Raw genomic sequence first — 18,568 nt, 5'->3', positions numbered from 1 at the left:
AAATTCAGTCACTTAAACAAAATGGTAGACATTTTTTATTTCATTTAGTATAATGTGACACATGAAACATATAAATTAGTTAGAAGGAGAAGTTCTATCTGCAGTACATGAGAAAGCATTTCACTAAAAGTGTAAGCGCTTCCCTAATTTGTTGTTCGCTCATTTACGGAAACCTGCCAAGATCACCTTGCGGACACGTCCACACACCTTGCTCCCATTCTACTTATCCATTATCAGGCACAGCACACATGCCAGACTGCTTTCTGCCGACCTAAATCAATGCTTTTAGTTATAGGATCTACACCGTCTGGCAGATAAACAGCATTCATCTTTCCAAGAGGCACACAGCCAAAGAAATGTAGATCTTAGAGAATGTGGATAGATACGAGAAAAAAAAAAAAAAAAAAAGGGGTATATATAGATGAATTCCAGGATTCAACAGGCAGGAGTAGCATGAAAACTACATTAAATTAGCTTTTGTTCCCAGTTAAACCTGAAGGCTGTTGACTACTGGACAACTGATTCCGAATATCCGCAGCACAAAAGAAAAAGACTGAACGATAACATCCTGGACCGGCGCTGTTGATCTAATCGTGTGACCGCTGGATCGGTGACATTGTTTAGGTTATGTAGTCCAGTCAATACGAAAAAAAAAAAATCCTTTACCCTGAACAAATTCCAAGAAAGCGTTTTATTGGTTTTTTTGGTAGTATTACATGTAGGGAAAAACATACTAAAAGTTTACCAAGATAGGGTTACCACAAAGGGTCCAAATGTGACGTCAAAGAATATGGCCGCCAAAGCTGTAAAATGTTAAATGCGACTCGCCTTTCAGTGTCTATCATATTTCTTTTACAATTACTATTATATTTATTATTTAACGATTTATTTATCTTCTTTTACAGAGCTGAGAATGATGTAAAGTCAAGAAACTTGCCCCTTATGCAGCCATGAAGTAGAAGATGACGGAGAAAGAGTGGTGATTGGTGCGAAAGGAGCTGAAAGGATCAATAAAGCCAGTAATGAGAGGGGTGTCAGCACTGTGGTAGCTGCTGGAGCAGTGGTGCACAAGAGAGGTCGTATGAAATACATACACAAGAAGCAAATAGACTTGCATAAGAAAGCTACTTCCGTTCATCATTCACCTGCCAAGAGAGGTACACGGGTGTCTACTGGATCCTATGAGAGCACGACGCAGTGTTTGTTCTGTGGACATGAAGCGGTGAAGACAAGATCTAGTAGTGATTTCGATGAATATAGCTTTGTTAAAGCGGATGGATTTGTAAGGTCCATCTTGTCACATTGCAAACAGCGTAATGATGACTGGGCAACCACCATTCAAGGGAGAATCGCGTACTTTGGGAAGGACTTACATGCTGCAGACTGTCTGTATCATCGTTCATGTGACATTAACTTTCGGACAAATTACGGAATTCCTATGCATCATGGTGGTGGATCTACTACAAAGAAACCGCGGAAGGTAGGGAGGCCGATGAACATGGACCAAGAGCAAGCGTTCTTGAGAATGTGTGCATTTCTCGAGGACAACGATGAAGAGCAACTGACAGTCACAGATCTTGCAAAGAAAATGACAGCGTATCTTTTAGAAGGAGACAGTGCTGCCTATAGTAATAAATGGCTGAGGTATAGGCTGGAGGAGAGGTATGGCGATTCGCTATTCATAGCAGAGTGTGAAGGGTTGCCTAACATTGTAACGTTCCGTGAAAAGACCAGAATAATCCTGAGGGACTATTTCCGTAGTCAGGAAACGGATGAAGAAGCCCAGGAGAGAGCCATCATAGAGACTGCGGCCAAACTAATCAAGAGCGATATCAAGTCTAAGATCCCATCTTCAACCGCTGAATATCCGAAGACTTCTTCGCTTGAATGTCAGTCTGCCTTAAGATTATCTCCCCCTGAGTTTGCTTTGCTTGCTTGAAACCCTCTTCGTTGGAAAGGACATTCACAGGAAGGTCGCAAGCATTGGACAATCAGTTGTTCAGGCTGTACGTCCCAGGGCTGTAGTACCTCCATTGCAGCTTGGGTTAGCAGTCCAGCTCCATCATCATTTCAGGTCTCGATTTCTTGTAGACAGTCTCTCAGCCATGGGATATTGTTCATCATATTAGGAAGTTCAGCTATTCGAGGAAAACGCTGCCGCTTTTGTTGGCCAGGATGTACTCGGTGGCACCATAGACAGACTGGATACGGCACTGCTGTTCGCTGCGGACAACGTCAATCATAATATCATCACGTTAGATGGGAAGGGGACTTTCCACGGCATGGGGATGGTAGCTACTGTGACTCTAGGAAGGAAGGTCAGTCGCACTGTTCTCAGACGGAAGACTGCGGACTTGGAGATAGTTGAACAAAGCAGAGTTGATGTAAGGGAACACCGTTTCGCAAAACACACTCGCCGAAACATAAAATTCAAGCCCTTGCCATTTCTCGACGCCATTGACCATCGTGTTGATGTATTGTGGGAGATGTCTTTACGCTTCAAACAGCCTGCACCGAGCTGGAATGGAATGATGCACATGCTACATAAAGACTGAGATCATCCGGGGTCGTCTTCGGTAATCTTCCTGCCCATCATTGACATGTATTCCGGAGACAAGTCATGCATCTTCTCTACTCTTGAGTATCTGTGCAACCTTGCTGATAAACACCGATCCGCTGCAGTTGTTACATTCGATCAGCCACTCTACTGGAAAGCGTCAGAAATCAAACACGAGGTGCCTGAAGACAGCCCGGTTCGAGATGTTGTCCTGATGCTCGGGAGCTTCCACACATTGATGAATCTCATGGGTGCCATAGGAACGTTGATGGATGGGAGTGGAATCAAAGATCTTGGGAACAATTTACGGTGACAATGCTGTGCAACACATCATGACTGGAAAGGCAGTTCAGCGTGCAGTTCGTGGCCATCTCCTCCTTGATCAGTGTCTTACTCAGCAAGTTGCAGACAAAGTACTTTGCGACCATCCCGGTTTTGCAGACCTGTTGCAAGAACTTGAGCAGTTGTATGCTCGGACACTGACAGGGGAGAGTGACTTGAATTCGGTCATCACTTCTACCTGCCTTAGTGAAATTGTCCACCTCTTGTCCACCAAAAGAAACGGATTATCTGCTCACTCTCGCACCAGTAAACTATGGTTGAATTACCAACAGATGGTTGGAATTGCAAGGGAGCTTATCGAGGCCGATCGTACAGGATCCTGGCTGATGCACCTTCATGCTGTAGCCGAATGTTTGCCCATTCTTGCAGCTGCTGGGCATGGGAACTATGTGAAGGCCGCCTACCTTTACCTCCAGTCTATGACCACTCTGGAAGATGATATGCCATCAGTCTTCCATAGATTTATGAATGGCTTGCATGTTGTAAGGCGGACTGATCAGTACTGGGCAGGCCTGGGTTGCGACCTAGTCACCGAGCAAGCTCTGATGCACTCCCTAAAAACTGCAGGAGGACTCACCAGAGGAAGAGGAATGTCCGAACATCAGAGGGCCTTGTGGACTGTCTGTGCCAGTGTCCTCTTCCTACAGTGATGCAATGCAGGGTTTCACTCGCCAGAGCTTTGTCACCAGTGAACAACACAAGGAGGCAAGAACGTCAAGGACGAGAAGAGATAGTGAAGACCTGGAGAAAATTGCAGATAAACTCGAGACCTTTTCACCTTTCTCTAATGAAGTGTCTCTTCGCAACATTATCACCGATGTCAATGCAAATAAGGATGTGAATATCCATAACCTGTTCACCATTGGCAACAATGGAGGGTCAATCAGCGTTTTCAGTTAAGTACAAGCGGTCAATGAAAGCCAAGACCCTGGCATCCAGTGAGGCTATTGACGTTGCTAAGGACAAAACAATAGACCCCGCTCTTTTGTTCCAAAGGTTTCTTGTGGTGTTTCAAACTGCTGATCTTTCCCTTGATGAGGTGATGGCCTATGAACTTTCACCATACCCACCATCCCTCTTTGAGGCAAAACATCTCTTACGCAAACCAAACAAAGCACAACTGATGGCTGCTATAGAAGAACAGTTCAGATGACGCAGTACTCAAGGATGTACCAGAAGTGGAACATTATGTTCTTGTTGGAGGTTCTCTTCTCCATCGACTGAAATGGTCAGAAGGAAAGACATATTGTTCAATCGCTGAAGACTACGCATCTTTCACACTAAAGCACTATGGTAAGGCTACGATAGTATTTGATGGTTACATTGGAGGACCAAACACTAAGGACATTACCCATCAGCGACAGCGCAAAAAACGAACAAGTAGCAAAGTGAACATTGCTGAAGGAACAAAATTTGTCAGGAAAAAGGAGGTCTTCCTTTCGAATGTGGAGAACAAACAGTCTCTTATCAATCTCGTTTCACAGCGCATGAATGACAGAGGTTGCCACGTAATACAATCAGAGGGAGATGCAGATGTGGAGATTGTTAAGGCAGCAATGTCAATGTCATCCAACAAAAGTACTAGTCTCATTGGCGAAGATACAGATCTTTTGGTGTTGTTACTTCATCACGCGTCAACCAGCGATGGCAACAAGCTTTATTTCTACTCGGATAAAGGGAGTCCTGCAACAGTATACGACATTAAGGTTATGAAGAAGTTCCTGGGAAACTATGTCAGCAGCAGTCTTCTGTTCCTTCATGCATTCACGGGTTTCGATACCATTTCCGCGGTTTTTGGAATCTGAAAAAAACTCGGTCTACACAAGGTTTTGAAGGGAGACTCTGTCTTAAATAGCTGTGCTAAAATCTTTTCCACACCTAACAAAAACAGAGCTGAGATTGAAGACGCTGGGTGTAAAGCGATGGTGGCATTGTTTGGGGGCAAACCTGGAGACAATCTGTCTGCAATGAGGTAGTCTACTCTATGCAAAAAAAGTTGGTTCAGCCAAAATCTGTGTTACACCTGAACGACTGCCACCGACCTCCTCTGCAACGAAGTATCATGCCCTTCGGAGTTACCTCCAAGTGATGCTTTGGATGGACAATGGTGAGGCCATGGACACTACTGAATGGGGATGGGAATTGCAGAATAATAGTCTAGTTCCAGTGATGATGGATACTTCACCCGCGCCAGAAACACTTCTGAAAATAATTCACTGCAATTGTTCTCGTGGTTGTAGTACACTTCGGTGCACTTGCAAAAGACACAGACTTACCTTTTCACGGGTATGCGGACCACGTCAAGAAGGGCATTGTGACAATATGAGTGAGGAAGCAGTGTCTGATGATGAAAATAGTGACTATTGACCTGACACGCTTATTCAGTGATGAAGTAGGTCTTAAAATGCACTGTGTATTAATTCTATAATTTCTAGAAATGTACATATATGTCATGACGTCATTGATGACATCATGACCTCGCCTGTCCATGTAGTTAGTATAAAACTTTGTATAAAAATTGTTACATGAAAATATATAGTATACAAAATGCAAACTCTTCTGTAACCTAAAGCTACAGATTTGAAATAGGGAAATATTCGTTATTTTTAGTGCGATGTCTTATGAAGTCATAGTTAGGACCTTTCTGGTGATCAATTTTTGGAAAACTTTTAATATGCTGTTCCCCACATATAATAGTAATAAAAAAAAACAAAAAACGCTTTCTTGGAATTTGTTCCGGGTCATACCGTATTTTGGCTGGACTAATGGAGATTGGAAGAACATCGCTGGTCCAGGAGGCAAGTATTCAGTTTATTTTGTGCCACTTTATTAAAAAGTGGTTAGCCAGCAGTGGATTATCTCATGTAATAAAATTTGTGTTTTTTAATTCTGTGCCCAGCATTTTTTCCTTCCTCTTTTGCTATACCATTTGTAAAATCTGGCAAAAAAAAAAAAAAAAAAAAAAAACGACATTTTTAAAAAGACAACCTAAGAAGCCATCAAAATCACATGTGCCTGGTGGGCATTACATGCCTTGTTCATTGGTAAAACTTAACGCATTAAAATTGGATGACTGACATTTCACTATAGAATGTATATATTGTGCTGTCAAAAACACAAAAAACTTTTCTCTGCAGCTGATCAGAGACTGGGGGGAGAAGGATCATTCAGTCAAAGTCATTGCAGCCTATTACCTTCATGGAGAGGGCAATTAGAGCCCCTTCGGTCGGCTTGCCCATTAAGGTGTTATTTCTTATCTCGGCATCATTACAAACACATCCCGCCTGTGAAAACAGAAATAAAATATAACAAAAATCACACATCTATAATATATACTGAAACTTTACAGAAATGGTCACAGACACTAAAGTGGGTCATAGATTTATCCCATGAATGCCTTCTAGAATCTCGGTGTATATATTACATATGTACACTAGAGTTGAGCGACTTTGGTCGGATCGGGATTCATGAAACAAAATTTATTTCAGATGAAACTGGTCCAACTAGGGCAAAAAAAGTCAGAGTTTTGTCCGAAACCCGACCCCAATGCAAGTCAATGGGGAATAAAAGTCGGCATTGAGCGGATGACATTCATCCACTCAATGCCGACTTTCATTTCCCATTGACTTGCATTGGGGTCGGGTTTCGGACAAAACTCCGACTTTTTTTTGCCCTAGTCGGACCAGTTTCACCTGAAACAAATTTTGTTTCATGAAACTCGATCTGACCAAAGTCGCTCAACTCTAATGTACAAAAGTGAATGGTAATTGGACATGAACGTTTATACATTACATCACTGTTTGATTACTTTAGCAATTCAGACCTGAGAAGAGTGCGGCCCGACAGCCTCAAATGGCCCTTGGGCTGCTCCTGTCGAGCCAGTGGACCGGAACAGCCAAAGGGCTGGAGAGTGGCGTACCTCGCCAAGCACCTTTCACCAGTATCATGCTTAGCTTTTTTTTTGCACAAGAAGTTATACAGTGTTTCTCTAAAATGGTTGTATATTTAAAAAAAAAAAAAAAAAAAAACACAAGCCCTAGTACTACTACATAGAAAACTGTTCTGACTCTTGAATTGTGACTAGGAAAATTGCTTGGTCTGAGACTATAAACATGTGCGGTAATAAGGGGTTAACCATTCTAGTTGAGATGGAACACCATCTTAATGCAGAATTAGATTTTCACAGCATTTGCTAACCTTGGCTGCATTGACCCAGAAGTAACAACTTGCTGAACAAATTCAGATATTGACCATAGTAAAAGTACATGGATGTAAAGTTCTTGCTCCCGGACTGCTCACACTATCAATAGGAAGGCTGCTCTCATGAGCCATGGATCACCCTTAATGAAAAGGTTTGCGAAAAAGGATGTGAGGACAGTCATTTTATGACAAACCGTTGAGTCGATGACATAACATACAGCCTCCATTTATCATTCCTCAATATTCTCCCATTACTTCTTAGCATGTTCCCATTTTATATTAAGCAATCCACCAAGTCTCCTGAGATTGCAGAATTCCCCCTCTGTGCGCACGCAGGCAGGGAACAGACAACCTCTAGCCATTCATAATGAATAATACATCAACTATACAGAAGGTCATTGTGATAAATGTTTTACAAGCTGCAGTGTAGTCTAAATTCATTTATGTAGTTGATGCTCTGTCTGCGGGTCAGGCCTGTGCCCGGTATTAATCATCCTGCCAACACAGCAGAGGCTGGCACTCACGGACAACACTTACTTCTACCACTCTGCTTATTGATGTGTTATAGAAGCCATGAATAATGTCCCCATCAACAGTCACTTCTCCAAATCTGTTATAGCCAACACCAGAAACCTACGAGAAAAAAAACAAAAATAAAAACCATCATGGTTTGGCAAATTTATTCCTTATTTTTTGAGCTGTACACATCCTAAACTGAACCTGAACAAAAATCAGTCACTGGAATTGCACAACTTTCCCGGCACCTAATGGTTCCCACTGGCCAACTTTAGGCCTCACACTGAGCAAGAGCGGTTAGAGGAGAAACCATCCAAAATGTCTTTTTAGTACAATTCACAAATTATTTTTGTAGAGCACACTGGTATTCTAAAGGGCCTGTCACACTAAGCAATATCGCTAGCAATATCGCTATAACGTCACTGATTTTTGTGACGCAGCAGCGATATCGCTATGTCTGATACTTACCTCCGAACGCTCCCCCGCTGGTTATCGCTGATCGCGCGAGAACGTCCTGGACTGTTTCTTGTCGTCAGCTTCCTGCTGGGCTTCCTGTGGAGAGACGAGCGTGGACGCGGGCGGGAGGACGTCAGGATCGCCTCGTCTGACAGGTAAGTAGTGACCCCTGCGATGTCACTGGTGAGAGCTGCCTGTGTGGCAGCTCACTAGCGACCACTTAGTGATGCACCAGCGATCCTGACCGCGTCATATCGCTGGACGGGATCGCTGGTCCATCGCTAAGTGTGACAGTACCTTTACTCTAGGAAAGAATTCAGGTAATTAAGCTATTTGACACTTATTATTCACAGGCTTTTCCTCTTTCTTAATATGGCAATTTATCCACGCAAATAAAATCGCATTCAATACCAAAGTGGAGAGCACAAATGATGAGCGCCACAGTCACCTCAATGAATGCAGCTGGCTTCATGGTTTCAGAATGTGTGTGTAGCCGGTACGCTCAAGGGAACCTGTCTGGAGATTCATGCAGCTTAGACATTATGTTTTATTCTTAAATGCTCCGATATTTAAGATAAGACAGTTTTAAAAGTGTTGTCCACTAATGGACAACTCATTATCTGCTTAAAGCACCACTCCAGCATTTTTTTTTATTTTATTTTTTTTATTGCAATGCTGGAGTGATGCTACTTATCGGAGCCCCAGTATTATACTTATAAGCCAGCGGCTTTTATAGGCGCCACTCCAGTCAGTCTTCTGAATGTTATGACCTGCCAAAATGCTCCAGTGTTTGCTGGGTAATCCGGTTTGCAAGTCTGAGATCCTCATTCTGGCTTTGACTTGCATTGAGAGCCTGTGACCATTAGCGCTGACTTGCATTCAGTTAGAAGTTGCAGTCACAAGATGACGGCGGGGGACCGGAGCAGCGCCAGGAACAGCTGAAATCGGCTGCTGGTAAGTATAAGACTAGCGTCAGAGAACTAGCTCTCCACACTGTACAAGGCGGCCCCCAGCCCCGTATTAGATGGGCCCCCCACTACAACCCCAGGGAGGGAGGACATGAAAACAGTGCCATTATTTTGACAACGGCCGATGGAACAGATTTTAGATGAGTTGTAGATTACAACACGGAAGTCCCAAATGGGAAGATAGGACACCATTACTTACATAAGACGAAGCAGTGTTGATAATGAGTAGGATGCCCCTTTTATCCCCCCCAATGATTGCTTATCCTTATTCCTTTATAGTGACATGTGCACATGTAAGGGAAGAGAAGGCGACACCGTATCTTATAAAATTCTGCTTGTCTAATGCAGCCATTAGGTGTAGAAAAAAGGAACCAAATAAGAGCAGTATAAAGGGGTATGAAGTACGTTCATTGTGGACAGAACTGTATTAATTAGCTCTATGGTGGAAATTGTACAGAAAACCGAATTCATCCCAGAATTACAGACCTTAGAAATGCATTATTAGGCAACAACTTTAATACATTGCTTTTTTATCATGTGAGTCAAAAAGAAATAAAAAAAGAAATAACATTGGTAGAGGGCACCGGCCGCCTGCCACATACCTCTGCATGAATGCCATCTGATGTAAATATGTGAGTTACAGTCATCTCGTTCTTCGTTAACGTTCCGGTTTTATCAGAGCAGATAACATTACAGCAGCCTGCAATCATCAATGTGCGATTAGTGAAGACAGAGGAAAAGATTTCAGCACCTTCTAGGACGCCTAGAATAGAATCTGGACCAAAACTGTGAAACGTCTGATATGTTGGAGGCAATCTGTCATTGCATTCAATGGTTCATACAGCATTCTAAATCAGAAAGTGATAGATTAATCCCTTAAGAGGAGTACTGCTTACTTTTAGTTTTAACTTTTTTGTGCGTGAAAGTAATAAGGATGGGGATTTTTTTAAAAAAACCATAATCCAATATTCTGTGCTGGATTATTGTGTAACATTTCGTGAAAGCACCACTATCCCATCATATAAACAGAGGTACCGCTAGGTATACCGCCATTAGATGAGCATAGCATGTATCTATTAAACTCTACACTAATCAGTATGCAGAAAACTAAAAAGCAATCTGTCACCACATGTGACCTAAGAAAGCAATTCAACAAAGGCATCAGTATCATTACCAGAATAGATAGATTTATAAGGCAAATATCAAACGAATTTGATACTTAAATCTTGGACAAAAATGAGGACTGATCGCATATGAACAATAAGACAACAAAACAAAAGAACGATCAACAAGTCCAAAATTTATGTGAAAAATTTGTAGAAAAAGGAGATTTTTGTGTACTCACCGTAAAATCTCTTTCTCTTAGCCTTTAATTGGGGGACACAGAACCTTGGGTGTTATGCTGCTGTCCACTAGGAGGCGACACTATGCATAATCTGAAAAAAGATTAACTTTGGCTCCTCCTCTGCAGTATACACCCCTGGACGGCGTCAGCCTTCTCCAGTTTTGTGCCAAAGCATAAGGAGGAACGTAACCAAATAACATAACCATGCCTGTAAGAAGGCTACTATGTACGAGCTCAAGAACAATATGAGAACTCAACAGGAAACAATGGCCCGTAAGGGCAACAGGGTGGGAGCTGTGTCCCCCAATTAAAGGCTAAGAGAAAGAGATTTTACGGTGAGTACACAAAAATCTCCTTTACTCTGTCGCCTAATTGGGGGACACAGAACCTTGGGACGTCCCAAAGCAGTCCCTGGGTGGGAAGCAGTGGACGAATATTGTGCCGACAGTCCCCTAGACTTGGGGTACTGCCGCCTGCAGAACCAGTCTACCCAGGCTCGCATCCGCTGAGGACTGGGTATGAACACTGTAGTGTTTCGTAAACGTGTGTAGGCTAGTCCAAGTGGCCGCCTTGCACACTTGTTGTGCCGAAGCCTGATGCCGAATGGCCCAGGAGGCCCCTACTGCCCGTCTAGAGTGTGCCGTGATACCGGCCGGAAGAGGGGAACTGTTAAGTCGGTAGGCCTCATGTATGGTGGACTTGATCCACCTGGCAAGGGTAGCCTTGGAAGCCGGCAACACCTTGCGACTACCTTCCGTAAGAATGAAGAGGGAATCGGATTTCCGGAAAGGTGCAGTCCTGGACACGTAAATCCGCAATGCCCTGACTAGGTCAAGCGTATGCAGAGCCTTCTCCACTCTATGTACCGGAACCGGGCAAAGGGAAGGCAGTGAAATCTCTTCGTTAAGGTGAAAGTTGGACACAACCTTCGGAAGGAAGGATGGTACCGTGCGGAGAACCACCTTGTCCTGGTGAAAGGCTAGGAAAGGTCGTCTGCAGGAAAGTGCTGACAATTCCGACACTCTGCGTAACGAGGTGATAGCCACTAGAAAAACCACTTTCTGAGACAGAATGGAGAGTGGAACTTCTCTAAGAGGTTCGAAGGGTGGAGCTTGCAATGCTGTCAGGACCAGATTGAGGTCCCACGTATCCATCGGACGTTTGTAGGGAGGAACCAATCGGGAAACTCCCTGGATGAAAGTCCTTACTTGCGGTTTAATAGCAATGCGCTTTTGAAAAAGGACTGAAAGCGCCGACACCTGACTCTTAAGCGAACTTAAGGATAGCTTGGCATCTAGGCCCGATTGAAGAAAACCTAGTACCTTCGGGAGGTAATAAGGGAGTGGGACTTGTCCATGAGATTCGCACCAAGAAAAGAAGGCTCTCCAGGTACGATAATAGAGCTTGGCAGAGGCAGGCTTCCTTGCCCTGATCATAGTTGAAATGACTGCCGGTGAAAAACCTGCCTGGGTTAGAATCCAGGTTTCAAGGGCCATGCCGTCAAATTGAGGGCCCCTGAATTCTGGTGGAAGAACGGACCTTGAGACAGAAGGTCGTGGCGGTCGGGTAGACGCCAGGGGGCGTCTGCCGTAAGTTGGACGATGTCGGCGTACCAAGTACGTCTGAGCCAGTCTGGCGCGATGAGGATGGTCGGAACTCCCTCTTGCTTGACCTTCCTCACGACCCTGGCTATAAGGGGGAGGGGTGGAAAAATGTACAGGAGTCGGAACTGGGACCAGTCCTGGACCAGGGCATCCGCTCCGAGCGACCGCGGGTCGTGTGTCCTGGCCATGAAATTGGGAACCTTGGCATTGAGATGGGATGCCATTAGGTCCACATCCGGGGTTCCCCATCGTTGACAGATCTGGTAAAAAATCTCGGGATGGAGAGACCACTCCCCCGAGTCCATTCCTTGCCTGCTGAGGAAGTCGGCTTCCCAGTTTTCTACACCCGGAATGTGTACCGCAGAAAGAACCGACCTTGTGTCTTCCGCCCAGCGGAGGATATGAGCCACTTCTCTCATTGCCTGGGCGCTGCGGGTCCCGCCTTGGTGATTCACGTATGCCACAGCCGTGGCATTGTCCGACTGTATCCGTATGTGCGAGGCTGCAAGCAAGTGATGAAAGGCTCTCAGTGCCAAGAGAATGGCCCTGATTTCCAGAACATTGATGGGCAATGTCACTTCCCTCGGTGACCACTTGCCCTGTGCCCTGTGATGTAGGTGTACCGCCCCCCAGCCTGTCAGGCTTGCATCGGTAGTCAGGATCTTCCATTGTCCTGAGAGGAATGGCTTCCCTCGTGTAAGCGAGGTTGGTTTGAGCCACCAGTGCAGGGACCTCCTGGTCGATGACGTCAACCTGAACTCCCTGTCGAGGGAGAAGGGGTTCCTGTCCCAAGATCTGAGTATGGCTAGCTGAAGGACCCTGAGGTGAAACTGGGCAAATGGCACTGCCTCTATTGCTGCTGCCATCCTGCCAAGGATTCTCATGGCAAACCGGAGAGATCGAGGAGGACTGCGAAGGAGTGTGCGAACTCCCAGACGGATGGCCAGTGTCTTGTCCTTGGGAAGGAGCACCAGGCCCCTGGTGGTGTCGAATAAAATTCCCAGGAATGTTAGAGTCCGAGTTGGGATGGTCGACGATTTCTGTAGGTTGACTAGCCATCCCAGGCGACTCAGAGTGTCTAGAGTGATTGAGACACTGACCTCGCAGTCTTTGAAAGTGGGAGACTTGACGAGGAGGTCGTCCAGGTACGGGACGACTAGAATGCCTCTTGAGTGCAGGACGTCCATGGTGGCCGCCATGACTTTGGTGAACGTTCTTGGAGCCGTGGCGAGTCCGAACGGAAGGGCGACAAACTGGTAGTGGTTTTGGTTGACCGCGAACCTGAGAAACCTTTGGTGGGCGGGAGCAATTGGTATGTGGAGATACGCATCCTGTATGTCTATGGAGGCGAGGAATTCTCCCTGCTCCATGAATGCAACGATGGACCGGAGGGACTCCATGCGGAAATGACGGACCCGTACGTAATTGTTGAGCTGTTTTAGGTCCAGTATGGGTCGGACGCCGCCTCCTTTCTTGGGGACTACAAACAAATTTGAGTAGAATCCTCGGAATCTCTCGTTCGCGGGAACCGGCACCACAACTCCTGATTGAAGGAGAGAGGAAACCGCTTGGTGGAAAACACGAGCCTTTTCTGGTGGTGTTGGAGGAACAGAAAGGAAGAACCGGTTCGGTGGAACGGAAGTGAACTCTATCTTGTATCCGGAAGACACTATTTCCCTGACCCACCTGTCTTCTGTAATAGTCAGCCAGACTTGCTGAAAGAGTAAAAGTCGGCCGCCTACTGGTGGGGTGTCTTCCAGAGGTCTCGAGTCATGATGAAGTGAAGTTCTGAGGTTTTCCTCCCTTGGGTTTCGCTTGGCCTGCTTTCGACTGCCAAGCCCTGTCCGGTCGCTGCTGCGTCCGTGGGTTGTCTCTGCGTGGAGAACGGTTGCGGTTTTGCACTGGGCGCGAAACGGACCAGCCCGAGGAATTCCGAAAGGATCGGAATCGCGTCTGGTTTCTTCGTTTGAACGTGCGTTTCGGTTTTAGTTGAGGGAGAGAGGTACTCTTACCCCCGGTGGCATTGGCTATCATGGTGTCCAACTTTTCGCCGAAAAGTCTACCAGTAGAATACGGAAGTCGCGTGAGGGACTTCTTTGAGGCCGCATCCGCTTTCCATTCTCGCAGCCAGAGGATGCGTCGGATCGTGATGGCGTTTGATGCTATTCCCGCTACACCTCTGGCGGAATCCAGGGCTGCATGAATCATGTAGTCTGCTACCACTGCCATCTGGACCGCTTGGTCCGAGAGTTCAGGATTTGAAGCCTGAAGACCCTCCTGTAGTCTTTTGGCCCAAGCTAGGATGGCCTTGGCTGCCCAAACTGAAGCAAACGCAGGGCCCAGAGAGGCGCCTGCCGCTTCGAAAATAGAACGAGCCATGCGTTCTACTTGCCGGTCTGCTGCGTCCCTGAGGGTTGAGCTATCCGGCAGAGAGAGTCTGCGCTGCTAGCCTAGAAACCAGAGGGTCCACTTCAGGTGGATCTGCCCATTGTTTGGTGTCTTCCTGTGGGAAAGGGTACTTCGCTTCCAGATATTTGCGATTAGCGAATTTTTTGTCAGGCTGCGCAAACTGTTTGGTAAGTATTTTCTCAAACTCATCGTGATTAGGGAAGACCTTAGGTGGTTTTTGAACACTTTCGAAGCAAATCCTATGTTTTGGGACTTCCGGGGGCGACTCTGGAATTTTTAGCACCCGATGAATAGAAGAAATTATGTCCTCAACTAGCGCTGTATTGCTAGGGGGAGAAGGTACCACGGACCTGACCGTTTCATTATCTGAGTCGGAGTCACAGATGCCCTCCGAATCCTGTGCCTCACTAAGGTGATCCCTGGAGGGCGACCTGGGGCGGGGGTCTTCTGTGGTGGGGGATCCCTGTGGTAAATTGCACTGTCTGTCTGTGGCAGGGGACTGCCCAGGAGACCTGGAATGACGCTGTCTCTCCCTAGAGGGGAACGACCTTGTGCTATAGTGCGACTCAGGTGATCGAGACCTGTGAGTCCGCTTACGTCTGTGAGAGTCAGAAGCAGCATGTTCCTGAGACAAGCTGTCCGTTTGCTGTGTACCGTCCATAGCCGGGGTCCGACTCTGCAGAGCTTGCAGCAATGTAGCAGTTAGGTTGTCTATGGACTGTGACATAGACTGAGACATCTGAGTTGCCCATTCCGGCGTGGCCTGTGACACTGAAGCGTCAGTAGGGACTCCCTGGGGTTCTGACCCAGAGTTCTGGATGCAGACCCGGCAGTGCGGATACGTGCTGCCACTAGGGAGCGTGGCTTTGCAGGCTGTGCAGAATGCATAGAAACATTCCTGCCTGGTTCTCTTCCTTGAGCCCGGCATAGTGCACAGAGGCTGGCTATAAGGGATCGTACAGGGGTGGCTACGCAGAGGGAACCCACAGAAAGCCTTATAGGAAGTATAGATTCACAGCTGAGTAATGAGAACCCAGCTGTGAGCTTACCCCACCGGTGTGCCCCTAGGTCCAGCGCCGACAGATCCAAGTTCTGTGCCCCCCGGAGACCGCTGTGATGCTTCTCTCCTGGATCTCATCCAGAAAAAATGGCCACCGGGGCTCTGAGGAGAGGGAGGAGGGGGCGGAGAGCTGAAAAGGGCGCGCTGGGCTGTGTAAAAACGCGCCCTTTCTGCCTCAATCCGCCCCTTCTATGACACTCCAGTGTGTCATTTTGGTCATCCGGGGGGCGGGGAAAAGGCGGCGGCTTCAGCTAGGCCGAAGCCGCGGTCTAAATTTGAAGCCTGATGCCCAGGAGGGCTCCAGAGCGGCGCGGTAGTCCGGGGGGGGGGGGGGGCGGATTTGTACCAGACCCCCCCAGAACGGTCGACTGGATAGCGGTGGGGGTAGCAGGGGTAGCGGTTTTTGTATGGGGGGCCCCTGAAGGGCTATGGAGCCGCTGCTGCTGCAGAGACAGGGACGCAGCAAAAGCCCTGTTTCTGCTGTGCCATCCAGTCCGCACCCTCCCCCGGCCCCCACAGGATCCCTCAGCCGGCCTGGGGTCCCTGGAAGCTGCGGAATGCTGCCTGATCTCCGACCCTACCTGAGGCGTCTCAACCTAATACCCCCTGCGGGGGATTAGGGAGGGTGCGTCTGTCACCGTCAGGGGGTCTTCATCCTCGCCTCGACCTCAACCCAGACCCCTTAAGGGTGTTGGGGAAGGAGGGGGGTCTCGACCTCGAACCAGGACCCGAGGGACTGGGGAGGGAGCGACATGGGGAAAAAAACCACCTCAACCTCAACCGGGTACCCCTAATAGGGGACCGAGGAGGGAGCCATGCCGGGAGTCTCGCTGGAGACCCACTTTTCTTCATCTGTATTTCCGTGAAAAAAGGAAAAAAAACGGAAGAAAAAAGGTGTGCCTCCTTGCGACACTAAGCAAAAACTGGAGAAGGCTGACGCCGTCCAGGGGTGTATACTGCAGAGGAGGAGCCAAAGTTAATCTTTTTTCAGATTATGCATAGTGTCGCCTCCTAGTGGACAGCAGCATAACACCCAAGGTTCTGTGTCCCCCAATTAGGCGACAGAGTAAATCCATTTATACATGAACATACAGGTGAAGCATAAAACACCATGTGAAGATAGCTCTAAAACATGGGACGCTCACACATTGCACAGTCATCTCATATATATAATAATGAATTATAGCCAATTAAAATTGCATAATCACCCCTGAGCCAATTTCAATATCATATGCCATAGTATTATATAGAATTAACACAGATCCGAGTCCACAAGGTGCAGATATATGTTTCAAAAAATAGATACTCATATCATGAATACCGGATGAATAGCTAATAAAGTAGACATACCTATAGATCATGTACTGCTTCACAAGGCGGCAGCAGGGGGAAAGAGATGAGAGCCGTCAGTGTACGAGCGTCTCCCCGACACGCGTTTCGGCAAAAGCCTTCGTCAGGGGGCGTAGTGCAAATCAAAGTGACAGGTATAAAAAAAAAAAAGAGGCCAGGACCAATCAGATACCGAACCGGAAATAATCATTAGCATATTGCCAGGGCAACCACTACAGCAGACACTCATGTCTCATCAAAACTGAAAGCCCCAGGAGTAAAAACTCACCGCGACATCAATCAAGTACGCAGCTCCATAGCAGACCAGAGAAGTGCCCTTAAAATTGTAATGAACGCTGTAAGTCAAACCGTGTTTGACACATGCGTAGTCAGGACATCTCCATGACAGGCGGCGTCCACGTCAGGGAAGGAGGAGCAGGATCACTCACGTAACCTGGCATGTTACCCGCCCAAATTGACGCCGAGAGCCGCCAGACACGGAGAGCATGACGCGCATGCATACTAGGTTGACTATATCGCAAGCAGATTATGTTGCGATTACATTGCGAATACATTATACAATTTTACGGCCATACCTATGAGAAACTGCTTAATATAACTGAATAGTAAACAATGAAATGGCATAAATCACATAATAGCAAACAAATAATTATAGACATCGATCATATCTACTATCAGTAGTCGGAGAGATGGCCATATCAGTTCAAACATTTCAAAAAGCCATATCAGTTCAAACATATAAGAATGTAAATTAATTTGTTCATTATGTCCATATAATTATACACACAAATAATTATACACACAAATTATACAATTTGTACACGTACCAAAATATATCCGAACAAATTATACACATCAGTACAAATATCACGACAGAGGATGTAAAATCTTCATAGGGTACATAATGAAAAGATATAGAGCCGAATAGAACTACGCTCCAAGATATGTCTGAAATATATAGAGCAGTACAGATGTCCAAACGAGGGATCTTGACTCTCCATAGGGTACATAATGAATGACAAGGAATAGGATGGAACTAGCACTCCTAAAAATAAGGATAAAAAAATTAAAAACAAAAGCTAATAATCACAGATGGAAATTGATTCATGAACAGCCGCACAGGGTCACAAAAAAAGGGACAACTATTCTGCTCGTTCAATCCATGAGGATGGAGGGTGTTACGGGTCCAAATCCAGCGGGAGTCAACATCCCTCGTTTGGACATCTGTACTGCCCTATATATTTCACACATATATTTCAGACATATCTTGGAGCGTAGTTCTATTCTGCTCTATATCTTTTCATTATGTACCCTATGAAGATTTTACATCCTCTGTCGTGATATTTGTACTGATGTGTATAATTTGTTCGGATATATTTTGGTACGAGTACAAATTGTATAATAATTTGTGTGTATAATTATTTGTGTGTATAATTATATGGACATAATGAACAAATTAATTTACATTCTTATATGTTTGAACTGATATGGCCATCTCTCCGACTACTGATAGTAGATATGATTGATGTTTATAATTATTTGTTTGTTATTATGTGATTTATGCCATTTCATTGTTTACTATTCAGTTATATTAAGCAGTTCCTCATAGGTATGGCCGTAAAATTGTATAATGTATTCGCAATGTAATCGCAACATAATCTGCTTGCAATATAGTCAACGTAGTACGCATGCTCTCCGTGTCTGGCGGCTCTCGGCGTCAATTTGGGCGGGTAACATGCCGGGGCACGTGGGTGATCCTGC

At 46.0% G+C, this 18,568-nt stretch overlaps 1 protein-coding gene across 3 annotated transcripts in view; it reads right to left on the bottom strand.

Annotated features, from left to right (window-relative positions):
• The window catches only part of ATP2C1 (ATPase secretory pathway Ca2+ transporting 1), a 153,997-nt gene that overhangs the window by 40,738 nt on the left and 94,691 nt on the right, over positions 1 to 18,568 (bottom strand). For all 3 annotated transcript variants that reach the window (XM_073569367.1, XM_073569375.1, XM_073569385.1), the window contains 3 exons: positions 9,642 to 9,739; positions 7,637 to 7,732; positions 6,094 to 6,183 (listed from right to left, as the gene is read on the bottom strand). In XM_073569367.1, coding sequence (XP_073425468.1) covers positions 6,094 to 6,183; positions 7,637 to 7,732; positions 9,642 to 9,739 — 284 coding nt within the window. The remainder of the gene's footprint in view (positions 1 to 6,093; positions 6,184 to 7,636; positions 7,733 to 9,641; positions 9,740 to 18,568) is intronic.

Source organism: Dendrobates tinctorius, unplaced genomic scaffold (genome assembly GCF_039654945.1).
Source record: "Dendrobates tinctorius isolate UK_male_01 unplaced genomic scaffold, ASM3965494v1 ptg000005l, whole genome shotgun sequence".
NCBI lineage: Eukaryota > Metazoa > Chordata > Amphibia > Anura > Dendrobatidae > Dendrobates > Dendrobates tinctorius.
The sequence above is the reverse complement of the archived record's forward strand: the minus strand, read 5'-3'. Positions and strand labels throughout refer to the sequence as shown.